The 20,720-nt window shown below is 49.8% G+C and overlaps 5 protein-coding genes across 5 annotated transcripts; 3 read left to right on the forward strand and 2 right to left on the reverse strand.

Annotated features, from left to right (window-relative positions):
* Positions 1-1,120: 1,120 nt before the first annotated feature.
* QC761_500070 (uncharacterized protein) lies at positions 1,121-3,846 on the reverse strand. The gene is made up of 3 exons (XM_062879271.1): positions 2,744-3,846; positions 2,607-2,675; positions 1,121-2,534 (listed from the first exon to the last, which is right to left on the reverse strand). The coding sequence occupies exons 1-3, from the start codon at positions 3,285-3,287 to the stop codon at positions 1,363-1,365; spliced, it is 1,785 nt and encodes a 594-aa protein (XP_062730598.1). The 5' UTR covers positions 3,288-3,846; the 3' UTR covers positions 1,121-1,362.
* A 73-nt stretch (positions 3,847-3,919) lies between these two features.
* Positions 3,920-5,009, forward strand: QC761_0076000 (uncharacterized protein; the record flags this gene model as incomplete). The annotated part of the gene is made up of 3 exons (XM_062872769.1): positions 3,920-4,197; positions 4,266-4,386; positions 4,493-5,009. Exons 2-3 carry the CDS (start codon positions 4,373-4,375, stop codon positions 5,007-5,009), a joined length of 531 nt encoding a protein of 176 aa, XP_062730599.1. The 5' UTR covers positions 3,920-4,197; positions 4,266-4,372.
* Positions 5,010-5,240: 231 nt separating this feature from the next.
* Positions 5,241-6,034, forward strand: QC761_500050 (uncharacterized protein; the record flags this gene model as incomplete). Its single annotated transcript, XM_062879270.1, is given in 3 exon segments — positions 5,241-5,470; positions 5,535-5,912; positions 5,927-6,034. 2 exon segments carry the CDS (start codon positions 5,241-5,243, stop codon positions 5,770-5,772), a joined length of 468 nt encoding a protein of 155 aa, XP_062730600.1. The 3' UTR covers positions 5,773-5,912; positions 5,927-6,034.
* Positions 6,035-8,557: 2,523 nt separating this feature from the next.
* QC761_500040 (uncharacterized protein) lies at positions 8,558-10,308 on the forward strand (the record flags this gene model as incomplete). Its single annotated transcript, XM_062879269.1, is given in 3 exon segments — positions 8,558-8,970; positions 8,990-9,162; positions 9,235-10,308. 3 exon segments carry the CDS (start codon positions 8,558-8,560, stop codon positions 9,939-9,941), a joined length of 1,293 nt encoding a protein of 430 aa, XP_062730601.1. The 3' UTR covers positions 9,942-10,308.
* A 93-nt stretch (positions 10,309-10,401) lies between these two features.
* QC761_0076030 (uncharacterized protein) lies at positions 10,402-10,809 on the reverse strand (the record flags this gene model as incomplete). Its single annotated transcript, XM_062872770.1, has 2 exons — positions 10,402-10,666; positions 10,721-10,809. 2 exons carry the CDS (start codon positions 10,807-10,809, stop codon positions 10,402-10,404), a joined length of 354 nt encoding a protein of 117 aa, XP_062730602.1.
* Positions 10,810-20,720: the final 9,911 nt, after the last annotated feature.

Raw genomic sequence — 20,720 nt, forward strand, 5'->3', positions numbered from 1 at the left:
CACGATGGTAGACTGACGCCTGAACAGGAGAGCGACACCGGCTTGATGGGACGCCAGCTAGATGCACTTGACCAAATTCTTGCAATAGAGGGCCTAGCACCCAATCTACGTGGGATCCGCTTGGATCATATCCATGCCGACCGCCCCTATCCTTCCTGCTGGCTTCCAGAAGAGGTAGGCCCAAGGGGCGACAAGGAGCTGCCAATTGCCCTCCAACACTTGGAGTTGAGCTGCCGTATCGACCCTCACAAAATCATGGGCTTTCAAATCCATGACTGGGCTGAGCTTGTGGACCTGGGCGGTCTTCAGACGCTTAAGCTGACGGTGCCCGTCGCTCTATGCGGTCTCGACAAGCTATCATCTCTGCACTTGCCTGCCCTGTAAACCTTGAGCTTTCGCTGTTGGAGAAGGCCAGACACCGTATATTTCGCAAAGGTGAAGCGCTTTCTAGGGGGATAGCCGCGGCTCCGGACACCTTTAATTAGAGGATGGGATGGTCGTGGCGTCAGTCGAAATTGTAACGACACCTTCCGATCTCTCTGACTCGACCATCGCGCAGATTTGCAGTTGCCGTATACGAGGGCGTCGCTCATATATCCTTCCAAGATTGTGCGCCTGGGCGCATTTTACCCTCGAATCATCACTCTCTCTCTGTCGATTCGCCGCTCCAAAGGAAACGGAGACGAGGCCTCGAGGTACAAGGCCATCGATGCCACCTTCCCACGGCTGAAGCGGCTCGCTCTGACACTGGACGCTTTGGTGATGTTGAGCTCACGCCCAGGTCCCAGATTAGTCGGTCAACAGGCATTATTCGAAGACCACACCATACAGCCCTGGGGATATAACAACAAGCACGCCTCAGAAGTCATGATCAATAGTGCTGTGGATGACAAGCTCGCAAGACAGACTTTTAACGCAATTGACTCTCCGAGGTTGGAGACGATGATGGTCAGAGCTCAGGGGGGCAAGGACTTCAAGGTACCCCCAGGGGTGCCATAAGACGTGGTCATTGGGCTTCAAGCGCCACCCCGAACGCAGAGACTGCTGCTTTCGCCACATGACAGCGAGCCTTACGCCTTGAAGCTCTTCAGATAGTTCATGCTCAACCAGTGAACGTGGGTGTCTCCACTGGCTTTGCAGCCCTAAAGATTGTATTATCAACCACCGCGCGGACAGTGGGCTTGGCATGTCATATGTGTTTCACTATCCATCTTATTTCTCATCAAGTGCTTACCTTCCAGCGGCCTATTCTCAATATGTTGTCTATCGCACAACGTTGACATGAAAGCCCTGAGTTGCCACAAAAATACCATCGCACCATGGTCATCGCCACCCGCAGAGCTAGGTACCGAAATAAGATGCCTAGAGCTTGGCGCCACCTTCATCATCATCATCCTCCTCCTCCTTACGACCGCAAGTGACACTCAACTGACCCATCAATCTGCTGACCTCCTCCACAGACTCTCCCTCCATGCACTCCCCCTGGTCACCATCAGTCTCACCCTGCACCTCCTCCACCTCCTCCACCTCCTCCAACACCAACCTCCCCCGCCTACCACGACCTTGAACACTCCCACTTCCACTACCCACACTCCCATGCAGGCCAGCCTGCGCTTGCATCAACCTCCCCTCTGTCAAACCACCCCTCACGCTCCCCGCAGCTGTGACCGCAGACCCAAACGGATTCGAAGGCGTAGCCCGACTATCATGTCTACTCCCCCTCCATCCCCTCCTCTCCACCAACACCCCCTTCACCTCCTTTTTCAGCGTCTTGATCATCTCCTCAATCACATTCTTCCTCTCCCTCACCAACATTTCCACTGCTTCATTCACCATCCACTCCTGGATGATATCCGCCACCCTCCACTTAGGATACAAATTGCCGTGTCCCTTTCTCCTATCCACCTTGACGGGAAAAGCCTCAAAGTAAATGTCACACAGCATGCAAGTGGGCTTGGAACAACCGATGTACCTCCCAAATTTATCCTCCATGAAGAAATCCCAATGTGCATCCTCCCTGCCAGGGGAAGGGTAAAGGGTCTCCCTGCGGAGGTTGAACAAGAGTGTTACTTCTGCATGGACGGTGGTGATGCACTTGGGGCCTTTGATGGCATTTTTGAGGCCGGCGTCGAAATCCCTGGCTTGGAGCTGGGGGGAAAAGAAGTCGTAAGCGGCGTGAACTTCATCGTCGGTGGTGAGGCGGTGGAGGAGGTCTTTGCCTGTGCACATTCTTTCCTTGATCTGGAGGGGGCTAGGGAGCTTAGCTGGGGAGTCGTATGGGATGACTTCGGGGGACTCGAAGAGGTCGGGCCATTTTCCGCGGGCGACAATGAAGACGCGGATGGCGAGGGTGTAGGAGTGGAGGCGGCCGATGGCGTGGCGAGTTTCGATCCAAGGGGAAGCGGGGCTGTCGTTCTCTGGGGACGATTTCGAGACGTTCTCCGAGGAGGGGGCTTTGAGGCGGAGGAAGGAGGCAAAGGAGGAGGTGTAGGATTTTTTGAGTGCCATGAGGAGGCGGTAGGTCTCTTGGGTGACTGTTGAGGTGAGATGTTAGTTGCGGACAGACTTGGGACGAAGATAACATTGGGACCTGGCATGGCACATACAGGACAGGCGATCATGGGGCCAAGAGGCCACCGCTGCCTCGGCAATCGGAAGTAGCTCCTGCAGGCGTCCTGCCATTGTGACTGGTTTGTGTCAACTTTAGCTCCCATCGATAGATTTCCAGGTGCCAGTAACTTACCCTCAGCACCAGAGTCCTTGGCGCAGCTCTCAAGGCAAAGTCCAATATTGTTAACCAATGTTCGGAGGTACTTGTACAGGCGCCACCGACAGTACACGATGACCTTCTTCAACAGACTGTCCGAGACGGCCTTGACCTTGGCTTCGTCTTCCAGATCTTGCCCTTTCATGTTCCCAAGTACTTTCAAGATCTCGTCAGACAAAAACTTCTTGACCTCGGCGATATGTGTCTTGCTGCGACTATTAGAGGCAATCCAGTATTCCACCTGACCAGGCTGGACAATCATGACGCTCGTGACGGTGTCTCCCCCATGCTTGGTATCGCAAATTTGCGCAATCTTGTTGACAAAGCACCTATACAGGGCGCGATCGTCGTCGGGGGTGGTAACAATAGAGTCATCGTCCGGCGTATGGGGGTTCGACACATGGGGAAGTGCATTCTTCAGGGCACAGAAGAGGTGAATGGCCCCATAAAGCCGCTTTGCCTGGCTGGGAGCTAGCGGGACGGGTGTGGAGGGTTGAGCGGGGAGTGTTGCGCTGGGCATGTTGAGGGAATGTTTGGACGGAACGAAGGGGGTCAGAAGATAATTCAGTGAAGGATTTGAGATGTTTCGATGAGCAACTGGATTAAGAACCGTGATCTGGTTAGTAGAGCACACGAAACGAGAATGATGGGAGAAGAAACTTGAAATTTATAATCATCCCACCATCTCAGCTAGGGACCTGGTGATGTCGTCTGTCGTCTTCGCATTGTCCGTATGCCCCTCTCCCCTCTATGCCTCTTTGGCGGGAGGATACAGGAAATCTGCCTCGAACAGAGTTGGGTCGCAACCTGGGCCAACTCACTTGTCAGTGATTGGAGGATTGGCTGGTTGGATGACCACATCGCTCGACCCATCACCAACCAAAGGTTTCAAGGCGTGCATCGGCAACAAACAGAACGAAGAGTCGTGAAATGACGGTCAGTTTTGTTCTTTGAGATTCTGGCAGGAAAGCAGAAGTTTGTGGGCGAGCTGTGGCAGAATGATTGACTTGTGGGGGGTCGGTCCAATGATAACAGTTCGACTGGGTCCAGTTGGCGTTCCGCCGTGTCACCGTGGCAGCACTGTCTTGCATGCCGAGACTGTGGGCCTCGGCCTCGGTGCATGTTCCGGCAGTGCGCTAACCATGCCGGCGCGCAGGTTGCCTTGGAGGCATAGAGACCCCGTTGCGGGCCTCAAGCCCGCTCCTCCCAGAACAGTGATGCCTCCGGATTGCGAACCACGGTGGCCAGCACAGTGTTCCTCGGCCAGCTGATTTGGGCTTAGTATTTGAGTAACCGTATTTGCCCCTGAAACGGAATGTCAGTTGCCTTGGAGGGTCCAGTGGAACACGCGCTGGGTTTGCATCTACCTTATGTAATGCTCAAGTTGTCACGGAGAAGTTCGACATTGCGAAACTAGGGAGCACCGAGCGGTAAGGGAACGATGTCGAATGACCTTTGGTTGCAACACTGTTACTGACCGGTGGTGTGGGAACGATAGTCGCCATCGGCTGCTACTGTCACCAACTCAACCAACACATTTGTCCTCATCCCCACATCACAATACTTTTACTTGACGCTAAACGTTCTGCAGGCTTGCAAATTGGCATGCTTGAGTTTCTGTAAGTCCCACACCCATTGTTACTAGGGATAAGGGTCTCAGATGGGAGGGAAGCCAGGCGAGGTTGGGATTTCGGAACAGCAGTGGTAACGGTCCAGGTCGAATAGTACATTTTCACAGGTCCCTCAGCCTATGTTTGGTGCCTTTTCCTGCGGCAACATCGCAGACCAGGGTGCTGAAAGCGAATCGGACCGGGCCTGCCCTGACACTATTAGTGCTTTGCATCCAGATTGCCACTGGTTCCCCATGCCTTCTAGCAGGGTGTCCAAAGGAAAACAGCGAGCATCGGAATGGGCGCCTTACGACCACCCCTCTTCTCTAATGGGTCATGAAATGTACGAGGAGCTTGTTCCGGGGCAGGGGGGCATCGATCCCAGGCTCCTACAAAATGACTTCGCTCCGGCACCACCTGAACCTTTGGACTATCCAGCTGGGCCGACTGAGTACATGGCTCCGGCTGAGGCCCAGCACGATAAACCAGCTCTATTTCCATCCATACATGTTATAGGAAGCGCTCAGATTGACTACACCAACGACTACCGCGACGCTCAGAATCAATTTCACACGTCCCAGGTCGACAGTTTTGTGCCATCTTATCCTTCGAGTTCCAGCCACGAGTCTTAGTACTCCACGGCCCAACAGAACTCGAGTGTGCCTGCAACTTTGGATCTTGCAGCACAACAAGAAGCACAAACTGACCAAGACTTGCGACTTTTCTTATCCGACCTTTCAGTTTCGAATCCACTTTTCACCGCTTCTGGGACAGCTTCAACGATTCCTTCCACCACTCCTTACACCTACCAAACGTTCGACACCAACAACAGCCAACTCCCCTGCACAATCATTCCTACCGCAATGACGTCTCATGATATTGCACACACCAGTTACGAAGAACAGGGCTACTCAGTGGACCCCAGTCTCTACCAACTTGAAGACACCTCTTACTACACGGCTGGCGAAGCTTCTACTTCCTATGCACAGCCCTATTCACAAGAACCCAACACCACCGAAGCCTCGTCGACCAGCTCTGACCCCAATAAATGTTATGTTTGTGGAAAGTCCTACAAGCGGAAATGTGATCTTGAGTTCGTCCACCCTGCATCACGCATCCTCTGAGTCTTCTTTAGCTGACACCCCACCCACAAACAGCAAGCATATGAACAATCACACCAAACGCCGCCAGTGCCCTTTCGACGACTGTGAAGGTGGTGGAGCCGAGACTAAAGACCTCAATCGACACCTGTGGACTCACCATCCCCAATATGCCTCTGCAAAAAACATCCCCAAAGACGAGGAGTGGTGCGGCTTCCAAGGGTGCGGGTATCATGGACGTCGGGACAATGTGAAGAGACATAGGGACAACCATAACCACTGGCCTCCGGCGTAAGAGAAGACAGTTGTGCTTGGGGTCATTGGATACAATATTGGGTTCTCAATGGTTTTGCACCAAGTCATGACTTTCTGGGCATCATTCTGCTTCTTTGAAGGTTGTTATGCTGGTTTTCCTCTTGTTTCCTTTTGATGAAGGCTTTTTGATGAAGGCTTGTTATGACTCATGAAGACACGGTGATACCTCTACTCCTGTTTTAGCTTTGGCTTTTATGTCTCCACTCTTTCTTTGGGACCATTCTTGGAGCCCATTCTTGCCCACTTTTCATGTTTTTGAGCTTTTCTTGGTTGTTTTTTGAGCTTGGACGAAGACCAGGGCCTTTCTTTAGACAGATATTTCCTACAATGCAACAACCCCCCCTTTGCACTTTGGATTTGGCTTTTGCAAAGAAAGAGAAAACTCAGTATCCGCAAACACTGGCCGGGGTCTACATTCACCCAACTAACGATATAGGGCTGACACCAAGCAAGAACTGTGCTGCCTTGTGGCCAAGAAACATCACCGCCAGTCGTTGAGGGCTAACGGACCCGCACACTGCAGTCGACTGCACCTTTTGCAGAGATGTACGATTGGGTACTCTGGAATGGTGGCTGGGCAGGTCTTTCACGAGACGAAGTGGAATGTTATCATTGGGGGAAGGGGGGGTAACTGCTGAGTGGTGGAGTTTGAGGAAACATACATCATCGTCAGGCTCTACAGTGAGAAGGTCTCAAGACGGCACATGGAAATAACAAACACACTTTGAGTGTATCTCTAGACAAACTGACAAGACAACTTGAAGAATCCTTCCCTCTGACGTAAATCTGGGTCATAACATCATCACGAAATGCCAACTTAAACAAGAAAGCAAAACAAGCAGCAACCCATGCGTGTATATTTCCAATCTTTGGAACAAAACACCCTATCAACGACGGCCATGCACAAGCATATGTCGCTTCATGTTGTCCGCCCTCTGAGTCCGTCCGCAGATCTCGCACCTCTTCTTGTGTCTTTGGACCCTCTTATCAGCACGAACATCAGCACGGTCACCATGGCTCTTAAGTTTGTGGCGATCCAGATCCTTCTGCTCTGCAAATCCTTTGCCACAGATGTTGCACTCTGTTGGCCTGCGATGATTTTTTTGATGCTTTCTCAGCGTACCGGGCAGATCGAACGGTTTTGATCCTTTACACCCAAGATAGAGACAGTAGAATTTCCCGTCAATCATTGTGTACGGAACTTCAGATTTGGCCGGGTTGGTTTGGCTGGGTGGCTCGGTCATCGAGGCGGGGAGGGGATAGACGATAAGATCATGTGCGTTTGCAGCAGGGAAAAGGTCGTTTGGCGTAGGCAGCACATTGATCTGGTGTGTGAAATTTGCCGACAGGGTGTCGTTGACGGGGTCGTTGAAGAAAAACAGGAGGTCGTCGGGTAATGTTGAATCGGAACCATATTCTGACTCGTCTGCTGTCAAGATGGTTGAATTGCTGGATATCTCGGATGATTGAGACGAAGAGCAAGGAAATCCGAACCCATTGTCAGGTGGCGTGTGAAATGAGACTACGGCAAGTTCTGGAGTGGAAACGCTAGCTGAATATCCGTGTGGCGAGCTCTAAGAGCTCAGTACTGGGACTTCAGTGCACATCTCCGCTACAGAATGCGGAACGTGGGCCAAGGGGTCAAAAGAGCCCCCATCATAAGTAATTTCATGGTTGCTAGTTGCAACTTCTAGGCCTCGTTGCATCATCAGAAGCGATGGGTTCACCGTTACACCTTCGTCAACGTTTTGGGAGAAGGTGTATGGCTCCATCGCCATCGCCTGTGAGCCAAGTCCAACCCCTTGCCCTTGAAGGGGAAGGTCAACAATCCAAGGATGCCCCTCATTTTGTTCTGTGAAAGCATCTGATTCGGAAACCCAGTTTGGGGACTGGTAACTGTATACACGCAACCCCTGTGATTAGCAACTTGACGCTCCTTGGTGAGACAGAGGTGGTACTCACTGGTGGTCAGACATCACCGGCGGTACAGGAAACACCTGGAGAGGTGCCAGAACAGCAGCCGTGATCGTATCAGACTCGGATGAATGTATAGGTACCCTGTCAATCAAGGTGGAACGAGCTAGGTGTGTGGTGTGCAGCTCGGGAGCTGCAAAGAGATGGTGGAGATGGAGGAGCACACGATCCCAGCAGCAGCGCAGAAGAATGCCAGCTCAAATACCGACCAAGCTCTTTCCGTTTGCTAATCCTCCGCTGCACAGATTGGAAACAGCAGGAACCTTCCCCGTCGTCTGCAGCCAGATTTGTTTGGCAGTTTCGGTTGTAAGGCTCCAAGGCACCCAATGGATCGAAACAACGTCACACAGATGAGGATGTCGCACGCGGCCCGCGAGAGGGAGGGTTACATCGAGGTAGGCCTACTGCAGAAATATGGCCTACTGCATTAGTGCCGCCTACCGCAGCTCTTTACGTTGCATTCAAACCAATCGATCATCTCTGGCATGCCGCGTCGGTCCATATTGGAACCCTCCGGGTTGTACGATCTCAGTGGGGCTTAAAAATACACAGCCTATCTTGTTTGCTACCTACGTGATCATCCTGGACCACTGACAAAGCAGTGATCGAATTGCAAAGTGTGGATTTGTTCAGATGTTTGGCATGTCGGTCTTCAACAAAAATATACATCAAGTAAGTGCTAGATCTCTACTCTCGGCAATTTTCAAAATTGAATCTCTTCCGTCGACTTCACAGCTACGAACGTACTGAGTAGCTACTTGGCTGCTATTCTTTTAGTAGATTCAAACATCATGAGTTCAGTGGAAAAAACAGCCATCATATTGCCACCCAGCGTGCGCAAACAATTTTACGAGGCCCTCATGATCATTTGCAGCATGATTCACATTCTTTCAAGAACAGAAAACGGCACCAGGTCCCCGAGTCCTGACCTCGAGGGGGTTGCTGACAAGAACTCGCAAGGAACCTTTTTCTGTTTCGTGAACAAGCTTAGCCAGGTGTGCGACAGTGAGAGAGGGGGCGATACCGTCACCGCCTTTTCGGTCTTGCAACCGGACATCATCGAGTATCGCTTCACTTCAAACCGCAGAACGGAAATAAGTTTCCAGACAAAAACCCGGTTTGTGACAAAGCTTCTGAATACCGTTGGGGGAATTTCAGGTCCCGAGCTCCAGGAGGCGCGACGCAATGGAGAGGACTCCCTTCTGTCCTTGACTCTGATGCAGCAAATACTCGAGTTCAACCGTCCCCGCATTACAAAGCCACATCAACTACCAAATAGCCAGACACCTCGAATTCTGCGCCAATGCCTGCACGGATTCAGACGTAGCGACTCTTCAAAGAGCACTCAAGACTTTGGCTGATGCTTCTCTCGCGCCACTCTTATCTAATTGCGAATGTGGGTATCATAAGGTTTGGAGAAAGCTACAGGCTTCGTAACGTCACAAGACCATTACTGACCCCGTTCCAGTTGCCATTAAATGCCAGCTTCTTCTCCGTACCATTAGCAAGATCTTCCGGAATCCCCACGTCAAGGAATACCTCCGGGAACGTACCCGCGAAGATCGAGAAGAGGCCAACAAGACACCCTGGACTGAAGTTTACCACTCTCTTGGCCGCTTGCAGTCTTACACGATCGCCGTCGCAATTTTCATCACCGCACGCCAGCGCTGGCCCGAACTCTTCGACCCTGGATTCAAAGTGACCCACGTCCCCTCCAGCACGCCCGCTCCTCCTCCCTCAATCAGAGGCTCTCCGGAACGTATCCTCTCACGACTGACCACAAAGGAGGCCGTTCTCAAAGCTTTCAAAGAGGGCACCACCGACGCAGCCGGCCACCAGTCCCACCTCACTGATCTGACCACACAGCTCGAAAGCACCATCCGATCCAAGTGCAAGAAATTCCACCCCATCGTTCACGCCGAAGTTCACCTTGCCGATCATATCCTCCGCGAGTTACGCACAAACAACTCAGGACTTCGTTTCTACAACGAAGCCGCCTTCGGTCGGTATATTGGCACCTCTAAGCCAACTTGTCGCCTTTGCCACTTGTACTTTACCTGTCCATTGATCTCTTCAACAGGTCGCATTCAGGTCCGTTCTAGTTCCCAAAACTACTACCATAACTGGCGGGTTCCACACGTATATTCGGAGGACGGCGCCGAGGCACAAGGATGAAGAACGAGGTGATGGAGTGGATGATTAAGAGCGTGAAGCCGGAGGCGATAAGGACGGTGGTGGATAAGTTTGCGGTGAGGAAGGGGCATGATAGTAACACGGACCCTTCCGTGCCAAATACAGAGTTAGTTGCTTCTATGCAGGTTGGTCATGGGCGGAGCCAGTCTGGTTCTGGTGAATCTGTGAGAAGGCTGGGCGCGATGGATGATATAATTGCTAGTTTTGGGGGGATTAGGGTGAGTGCTGAGGAGTAGAGTGTGCAGCCCCTTCACCTCGTCATTTTCCCACTCATTTTCAGAGCGTATCAGGTGTTTTTCAGTCCGCACTGCGGCATGTCTATTCCAATCTAAGCAGCATCAAGCCAGCTACATCAATTCTAAACAGTAACCCAACGCCATGTTACACTTAACACCGTCCAATGCAAACGCCCAACTCCTCAGAAAGACACGGTCAATACCGCCTAAGCCTGGGCGCTGGCGCAATCTCCACCTCCCAAGCCGCCGCTGCACAGACGGGTGCAGCCAATACCAAGATCAGCAGTCTTGATGCACTCATCATTCTTGACGCGCATGATGAGGTCGCCCTTGCAGTTGGGGCCCTCGCTGTCCTGGTAGGCGAACCAGGTATCGGAGAAGGAGTCGGTCCTGATGGACTTGATGTCGGAGGGGATGGGGGCATCACCGGTCGAGAAACCGTTGAAGACCTTCTTGTCGACTTCGGTGCCGCTGTGCAAATTTAGTTAGTGGAAGTCCATCTGGGGAAGAGCAGGGAGAACGTACCAGTTCTCGTCGCTGAACATCTTTGTGGCGGCCCCAAAGGCAGTGCTGGCGCAGCCGGCGATGACGATGATGGTGGTGGTGGCACGCATTTTGGATGATTGATTGGGAAGGGTTTGTAGATGTGGTTTGTTGTTGAGTTGTGAATTGGTTGTGTTGTGATTGTATTGCTGTTGTCTTGCTGTTGTTCAGAACTTCTTGCATCGTGGAAAGGAACAGGTCTTTTTATTTCTTCGTGACGATAGCGCTATGCTATTTTTTAAAGCCTGTTATCTCTATTCGAAACAGTACGGCCGACTATATGCCGTCGCTACATGGCTGTAGCCATTTCCCTCCCAGGTCTCTTGCTTTGTTTCCTCTAGGCGAAGTGTATCTCGAATTTCTTGGGTCATGACCTGTGCGCCGTGTGGCTGGATCCAATTGTGAACTTAACACTCACCATGGAGCACCTCAGCACTACCTTAAGCTCGCTATCATTTGTTTCATCGATTGTACAGGCCTAGGCTTCCTTGCTTGGCTACATGAATCTGGCTGGTGCCAGTTATGGACCCAAAACCTGTAACGGATATGTCAGGATACCTCTCGTGGCCGTTGTCAGGTTTCACAGACTATATTCGGATTTTTCCACTGCCAGGCGATGTCGGACTTGGTATCTCGCACTCAGAATCGTCTGGAGTTGTGAAGGAGCCTGATGTGCCGCGGCCCGCAAAGAACCAGATGAGGCGGCCAAATGTCGCGGCCACCAACGCGGTTCTCGTCGATCATATATCACTCGATACCTGATATCATGAACATCGTCGTGACGTTGGAGGTCGTTTGATGTTGACTCAATTCTCGATACATCCTGGGTGGGTGGTCCGTGCTTATCACCCCTCTGAAGCCCCTGAGCCCCTGAGCTCTTAGGCTTGGCAAATTAAAGACGAGCATAGTTGGGCAGTGAGAAAAGCCAACAGAGATGGTTGAACTCAATTCCGGAACAATTTTGGTACCATCTACCATAGTCAACATCGCGATTTCAGTGACATCCTCCCAGAAACGACAGTTCGACAGTCGGCCAGAGACTTGCTCGAATCTGTCTTAGCCGAGGAGCAGTTATCACTGCGGGCACCACTGAAACATGGTGCGATACTCACCAATCACAGCATTGCGCTCCGATAAGCTGAACCCAGGTGCATTCAGGTCGGCCGCGTTGAACGAGATGGCTGATGCTCCCTTGGAGGTGGGGTAGATTTATCGAACCCGCCCGCTGCGCTACTAACAACCCCAAATACATAGCTCGGTGTAAATTTAAACAAACTCCGGCGATTAGCCCCAATAAGGTCCGATAACTGAGAAAGGCTGCCTGAGGCTATTGATGCCGAGACCATACTGAGGCAGAACGAAGAGCGCCAGCTGTCATGACCAAGCGCTTACAAAGCTTCAATCTCTCTCGATCCCTCCCTCCAGCGTATCGGGCCCGGTGCGAGCGGGGGTTTCCGGCTGGTTGTTGACGGGGGGCTCTAAAAGTCGAGCTCCAGAACAGGGATTTTGACGGTGCAGGGTAGACATGGATGAGACGGGGGCGATGCGACATCGCACACTCCGTGCGGTTATATGTGCATTTCAAGCGGCCTCCTTGCTGAGATGATCAGCACTTCACCTGATACACAGAAACAACGAGCGGCCTCTCCAGATGCAGCCGGTGTGATTGAGCCTACAGAGATGCAAAGTGATCCATCATTCCGGGGCGCCTCGCCGGTGTGTAGAGGCCCTTGTAGGCCTGGGCGGTATTGGAAAGTCACAACTGGCTATCGGGGGATGATCTATATCGGGTTAGACTATTGCAGATGTGGAATTACACGTGAATTTAGACAGACGGCTGTCTCTGTCTTGAATCTCGCCTTGGTAAGTTTGGTAATAGCTTGTGACTTTACATACTGGATCAGACATGTTAGCAACCCCATGCCGTCGTGATGGTTATCTCTGTTATATCCGGTGCTGAAGACTCGGGGGCTTAACGTAGTATATTTAAATCTGGGTTGGTTAGGCTTTAGGAACCTACGTGTATAATCCAATTATGCCCGGGGCACGCCAATATTTATAGCCGTATACCTATGTGCTGTGTGCTGTGTGTTGTATATTAGGGATTGTATTTATTTATAATTAGGTTCCGACTAATTAGTCCGGAGCTTCCTGCAGTCCGTAAGCTAGGCCGAAGTAAATATTTTAATTAACTTTTATTTATTTTTAAAGTCGTTTATTAAATTTATTATATATTTAATTATATATTATTTTAGATTAATATTAAAATTTTAAATAGTAAGTTATTATGGAATAAAAGTGCCGAATTTAATAAAAAAAAAGGAAAAAATTAAAATATTAAAATATAAAATTTATTTTATATTAAATTTACTATTAATATATTAATAAAAATATTATCTATTGGCGACTAATAACTTATTAAACTTTTTTTTCCGAAACTAATAACGGTAAAATTGAAAGTATCGTTTACCAATACGTAATAATAATAATTAATTTAAAAGCTTTCCGGTAAATATATTAAATTTTATTATATTAATGATATTTATTAATAATTATTAAATTTATAAATAATTAAAAAAAATAATAATGAATTTAATAATAACAAATATAAATCTATAAACTTTATTATTAGTTCGTTTATAAATATCTTTCCTTCAATTAATTATATTATTAATAATAGAAAATAAATCGAAAACGATTTATAAATTTTAATCAACATTTTTACCGTTCAGGAAAACTGTTATATATATTATAACTTACTTAAATATTTATTATTTTATAAAGAGCGTGAAAAACAATATATAAACATTTTGTATATATTATATTAATTAGTTTATGTCACAGTTAACCCAACGGCAGGTCGCGCAGTATGTGGGGCGCGGGGCGTCCCCAGCCAATCATTAAGGAAACCAGGAAGCAGCCAATCAAGGCTGGCCAGAAGTGCTATGGCGCCAAGAGGCCTGAGCAGTCTGCAGGATGCAAGATGCTACGGGTGATCGAAGGCATAGCACGACGAGCACTTTGCAGGATGCAATGTGCTAGGAGTGATCGGGGCCATAGCAGGGCGAGCACCTCAGGGTCCCGAGGTCTATATATACGGAGGAACTGGCTGGTGTAGATAGACAGTTCCGCAGTATGCAATTCAAGCTTGTATTCACAGTATCTGGTGTTTACATTGAGACATCTTGTCGTGCACTCTCTAGCTGCACCGAACCAGGATTATTCAGAAGTAGCCTTCAACCTGTATCCCTTTCAGAGGTTCTGGATAGGGCTTCGTCATAGTTTATAATAATTGAATAGCGTTTTATTTTAAAAAGAAATATTATAAGATTTTCGACTTTAGTATATTCTTTAATAACAAAAAGTCGTACGATTTTACCCCCCTAAATTTAAAAATTTTAGATTTATTGTTAATATATTTAATTTCGTGGCGTAAGTAACGTATACAAGTATATTACTTTGGAGTCCTAAAGTTAATATAAATACTAATTGAGCTTATATAGTAAATAGCTTACAATAGGCGGTTATTTCGAGGTTACCAAGAAACTCTATACCCCAAAGTCCGATAGTAAAACTCTTGTTTCCGATTCGTCACTCTGCACATGGGCGAACCATCTTGCTAGCGCGGCCAGGGGGATAGGCCGCCCTCTTATTGGAGACGCTTCTGAGTATCAGAAGATGCTTCGCGAAGCGGGCTTTGTGGACATCCAAGTGGTTGTTAAAAAGGTGCCCACCAACCCCTGGCCAAAAGACAAGACACTGGAAGAAATTGGGAACCTCAGTTTGTTCACCCTTGGCAACGAGCTTGAGACGATTCTACGGCTCTCTTTACGCACGGCCTGGGTTGGGGCCCCGAAGCAGTCATTGTCACATGCACTCTTGCCCATGGAGAATTTAAGTCCCCGGATGTTCATGCATATTTCCCTTTAGTTACTGTCTACGGGAGGAAGCCATAGCGTAGAAGGAGAGAAAGATGATGGGAAATGAGGCTTCTCCTCTTCCCTCCCCCCAGACCTTCGTCGCTCAGACTCGCTCAAAGGGAACAGGTGAGACTTCAACGGTCCCCCCGTTTGCGGGATCGATTTGGATATATACTTGTAATTCTGCAATGCAGCCTAATATACTTTTCACATGAATCTTCACAACTGGCGAACCGCCGCTGTGACCGCCATCAGATGCAAAACCTGGCTGAGACTTCGACAATACACCGGCCAAGGAGCCATTTCCTGTCAACACTCTGTCCAATCCGTTATGCTTCGCTAGCCATTTGCATTGCCAAGCCAATTTGTCAGTCGTCAGATGAGGCGAAAGGCCAACTCAAGGTGGTCAAGTTGAGAAAGAACGGCAGAATGTCACAAGGTATACGCACGTACTGCACACATAATACACATTTCAGGCAGGTGAGTGTTGTCAAAGGATTCCTTCTTCGTATTTTGCCCAGAGGTGGTGGATATCACATACTCGAGTGCTTAACCGTTCCCAACCGAAAACTCTTATTCCCACTTATATCTCCACCAATATTTGGAAACGAAGTTGTATAACCAGTGAGTTAGTAAAAACACCCGTAGCTGGGAGCCGAGTTTGCGCTTGCCAGCGGAAGGGATCTTTTGCAGTGCCCGGTGGGCGTTCGGTTTTGGATGCGTAGGAAACCTGGTGAAGCTGACCCTGGACGGTGATAATTCTCCAGCCGAGACATTCCCGGCGTTTTATTTGTACAAGTGATAGCCAATCGGATGCGAAGAACCTAAGCCTTTTGTAAAAGCCCTTGTTGGAAAAGCTCAACTAAGAAATCCCTGTTCAGGAGCTCCCCTATAAAAACCCCCCTATTTATCTCAACAGCTCTACCATCAAATCTTAGAAGGGCTCTCGGCGGGAGGGACAAAAGTTCCCAGCCTCCTCTATCCAATTGCAATCACTAATCGACTTTTAAACGGCGAGTGATATTTGGATGCATGTTCCGCTCTCTTGCCTGTGTTGCCTTTGTTGCCCCTGTACATCCAGCCACCTGTCTGGGTTATTTACGATAAGCCTTGTCCCGACTAAGCCTAATGGACGACCCTAAAGGTGGATGGGGTAGGCTCAATCACACCGGCTGCATCTGGAGCGGCCGCTCGTTGTTTCTGTGTATCAGGTGAAGTGCTGATCATCTCAACAAGGAGGCCGCTTGAAATGCACATATAACCACACGGAGTGTGCGATGTCGCATCGCCCCCGTCTCATCCATGTCTACCCTGCACCGTCAAAATCCCTGTTCTGGAGCTCGACTTTTAGAGCCCCCCGTCAACAACCAGCCGGAAACCCCCGCTCGCACCGGGCCCGATACGCTGGAGGGAGGGATCGAGAGAGATTACAGATCTAACATTCCAATAGGAATCCCACGATCACCATAACATTCGAGCGACTTCGGGCTATCTTCCGCAAAGCTCGCCATTTACACAACCCAACAAAATTCACAACGGAGGTTCCTGAACAAGAGGAAAACCCGTACGAGGAGGCAGAGCGGTGTGTGGCCAAGGCGCGTTATGCACGCATGGAGATGGAACGGCCCGTGGCTGAGGAGCGCAGCGAGGCCGAGAGCGTGTGGCCGAGGCGCGTTCTGAAGCACGCATGGAGATGGAACGGTGTGTGGCTGCCGAGATCGAGCGGTTGGTGGCCGAAGGCCCATTGGGGTCCAAGTAGCGCTCTGGAGATATGGCGACCTGTTTGTGAGAAGGAGGGGCACTGGAGGAACAATGTTTAACAGGTTCAGTTGTTTGTACATTTGGTTCAACTCGATCCAAAGCTTACCGTCGAATTCCAGCAGCTACTCGAAGCCCATCACCCCCAGCCCCTTGTCTCCCGGTTCATAGCGTCGTGTATGTTCGGAACACCGCCTCCCTCGCATCCTCTGACTAATTGATGAAAGCGTTGGTTTTCTGATACGTCAGTACCGAAAGTGACCAGGCGCAGAATATCCGAAGGTATTGCACAGCGCGATATGCATTCACATTTGGCAAAATATCTTGGCAGACCAATCATGTGGTTCTACAGGGCTATAAGTTTACGATAATCCAGCCACATCCAACCACCCTGCATTGGCACACACATCTTTACCATCAAAATCCTTTCCCAAGAGACTACTGTCTCCACCGTGAAGATCCTGTTGAGGAGCTCCGCAGAAAGCCCTGTTCAAGAACTCCTTCCTTATATCTTGCTAAAGAACCTATCGAAAGTCTGTGCAAGAGCGTCACCGCCAAAAATCTTTGTTTAAGAGCTCGTCTTTTTTCAGTGCCATGGACCCAAACGAGAAAGCTGCGCAAATCCTTGCGAAGGCACTTGCGCGTTACCCAAACAATGTGTCGCTTGTGAAAAAAGATTTCAGTCGGGTCTACAAATTCCTTGAAATGGTATTTATTCCGGGTGTCCTCGGAGATACCACAAAGAGACGTTGCTTCCAACAGCTGAAGCATGAAATACTGCCTGCCGTCGGTGTCCTCCTTACATCGAAGAATATCACCGACAACGGTATATCGACTCTGGAGGCGTTTTGCTTGATTGCTCCGGAGCATATCTCGCCGCTACTTTGGCCCAACAGCCCAGAACTCTGGCAAGCGTGTCTTGGGATTGCCACAAGTGATACAGCATACTTGGAATTTCGGGAAGGTAAGCCTCCATAGTTTGTTAAGTTGTATAAGCTAATAATAGCCTAGTTGCTGTTCATAAGGTCCGATCGCCCTTGGTTCAAGCACCGCCCAGTTCCAATTCTACCAAACCTATTACAATTAGTTCGCTGCTACAAGGAGGGGTTGCGTCTCAACAAGAGGTGGACAAAATACCTTCATACGGTAAGCTGGCATTATATGTTGGCCCTGGATCGTGCTAACATAGCGCCTTATTTCGTTCGTTTACTACAGTGCCTACCGCAATTCTTGTTCCTGCCGTATATAACCCAACCGCGACGTGGACCGCCGCCGACGCCAACGTTGTGCCGATGGGATCACTGCCCACTGCCCCTTTTACGGCTTTCACAGACGTCCCACCTGGAGGGATGTCTGGAGGTAGGCACACGTAGGCCGTTTTCCAGCCACCACCTGACTCTTCCTTCCACTCAGTTAATAACCGCCATGCTTAGACACAGGTCCGATGGCGAATACCACAACAACTCCCGCGAGCAATCCGCCAGGTATAACCTCGATAACTGCCCCAGTGCTGCCGCTAGCTGTCCGCACCACGCCTGACGACCGGTCAAGCCAACCTTGCTATAGTCAAGTCGGCTATCACATGAGCGGATATCCAACCGTTCTATCGCAAACTTTTGCACAAGCTTCATCAGGCCTTAGTCAGTTTTTTTCTTCATGGGCCTTCAAAGGAAACTTAATTAACGAGGCCGGGCTGTATCAGCGGAACACTCCTTCGCCGAGGAGAGGTTCTTCTCCAACCCGCATTCACCGTCTCCACCTCAGGCTCTGTTGGTCTCTGAGAATCTATTCCATAATATCAAGGTATATTTCAAAGACTCTGATAGCGAACTCGGAACGTTTAGTCGACTCGCTGTGTCTGTTCGTCTCGATTACATAAAGCGCGTGGTTACAAATCATCTTGAAGAAGAACGGCTTCTTCGGGATCTCCTTGCTCAGTTCGGAGACACTCCTAGACTCCCGACCCCGCGGGTGATGCTCAACCTGGCGCATAATTTGAACAGACAGGGACGTCATGATGATGCGAAGGAGATGGCGCTGAAAGTCCTTTCGCTGCTTCAGGGATATGAGATATATACTTGGAGAATTGTCGAGAGGATAGAATCTCTGAAAATCGTTTCTCGCAGTCAGTTTAACCAAGGGAAGACTGTGGCAGCAGAGCAGACCATGCGAAAGGCGATCCGGATGATAGTGGACCAGTGGGGAATACAACATTCTTGGGTCCCTGAATTCATGAGTGTTCTGGAGGGCTGGCTTCGAGTTTGGGTCCGGAAGGAGGAAGCCAACACACTACGGGAAGAAATAGAAGAGTTGATGGGGAAGGATGAAATTGACGAGTAGCTTGATGGGGTACAAGGCTTGCTTTGTTGAGACGATATCGAAAGAAGCCTGAAATATTTACACCCGCCCGGAAGGAATTGATTCAATAATAACTGATCCTCATAGGTGGTTGCTCGATGATATTACGTTACATAGCTTCTATCATCATCTTCCCCAGAGGATCAACCACCGCTCCACTTTCCACAAGCATCAGCTCATCAACTCTGTCCATAGCATATTCGACCCGCTTCCAAGTCTTCAAGCTCCCGGTACTCGTATCGAGTTCCCAAACCCGCGTTCGTCGGTGAAATCGCATTCCGCCATACGAACAATATCCCCCGAACCCACTGCTACCTCCATAGCATAGCCAAAGGCCAGGCCGAGGGGTTTCATCGCCATCCAGCGGCAGCAGAGCGCAAAAGTCATTCACGTGATCGTGCCCGCAGCCTAATGCTGATATGCCTCCTTTGACCAAGGCGTCGTATAAATGGGAGTTGAAGCTGGGAGTTTCAGACGGTTCCCTCCGGTGGCCGTTGTGTATACTAAGACGGGGGTCACCAAACTCGGGAAGAGGGATGTGTAGGAAAGCTAAAGACAGATAAAAGCGGTTGTCGTTATCGTCCTTCTCACGCGCGCTTCGTTGCGCTTGGGAAGTGTCTGTGAACCAGTCAATTTGGCTTTGCTTGATAGGTTCATAGTCGGGATTGTGTATATTGCTTGGTATCTTGACCGTGCGAATCCAGGAAATATAAAGTCGCTAACGGGAGTTGTGACGGCACGGGAGCCAGGAGCTGAAGGTAGAAGTTGCCTATGCCGTCAACATGCTCTGGGCCTGACTCGCAGAGGCTAAAAGGCAGGTTCTGAAGTATTGACATCTGTGCCATGCCTGTAATATAGTCAGCAAGAATGAACAGTTATCGTTCCCAGGACCCAGCTTATTAGGGAATGAATAACCATCTTAAGGAGCAAAGCAGTCTACACCGTCTACGGGAGTGCGAGTGGTACTGGCTACCTTATGAAAGAAGTTGCTCACGTGATAATGCGTGGATGCCCTCACTGTCATGATTGCCAAAGACGGCTGCGAATGGGATTGAACGCTCAATGATAGGAGCAACCACCTTGAAGAGGGCATATTGGCTGTCGGGTATGTCGTGGTGCAACTGATCTCCAGTGAGAATCACAAGGTCTGGTTTCTCGACATCCAAGATCCTTCCAATGAAGTCCACCGTAAGTGGGTCAGCCTCGCTCTCTGGCAGGTTATTCTCATGGGCATCAATAGCATCTTTGCATAACCCGACACCGGTGACCATGTGCGTGTCAGAGATCTGGACAATCTTGAATTTGCCATCCTCATTGACTCTTAAAGCCGCCCGAGCATCTGGTATCGGCTTGGCCCTGCCGTGGAGTACGCTCAGTCTTGCAACCGGTACCTTTGGCTGAGCGTTCAGTTGGAGCGATGATCGCATGAGAGCCCATTGTGGTCGTGGGTCAACCGCATCCATACCAAAGAGAACGTCCACCTCTGTCACAGCCTGGTCGATCATGCCAGAGAACTTGCTTCTTAGCACCCAGATTCCGCCAGGTCGACTTTCCCATGAACGACCTGAGCTAGGGTTGGGAGGCGCATCGCCAACTCTGATATCCATAACCAGCAAGTCCTCAGCTGTAAGCTCTTCCTCATTCGCTAGCGCTATATACAGCCATGCACTCTGCTGAGCTGTATATAGGTAGAGCTCTTTCTCTATACGGTGCCATATTCGCGGGTCCGGGTCGCATGTGGCGGGAGAAACTGTCTGAGAAAAGATGCATACGGTCAGATCCGTGACAACTGGATGGGGAACAACGGCCGTAGTATAGGGAGTGGACGGTGTCGCCCTTTGTTCCTGAGAGGGACAGGACTCGAGCAGACAAGAGGAGTCGGATGCTGGCATCGATAGTGAGGCAGAGAGAGCGTTGGGAAGTAAAACGAGATTAGATAGGTAGTG

Source organism: Podospora bellae-mahoneyi, chromosome 5 (assembly GCF_035222275.1).
Source record: "Podospora bellae-mahoneyi strain CBS 112042 chromosome 5, whole genome shotgun sequence".
In the NCBI taxonomy this organism is placed as follows: Eukaryota; Fungi; Ascomycota; class Sordariomycetes; order Sordariales; family Podosporaceae; genus Podospora; species Podospora bellae-mahoneyi.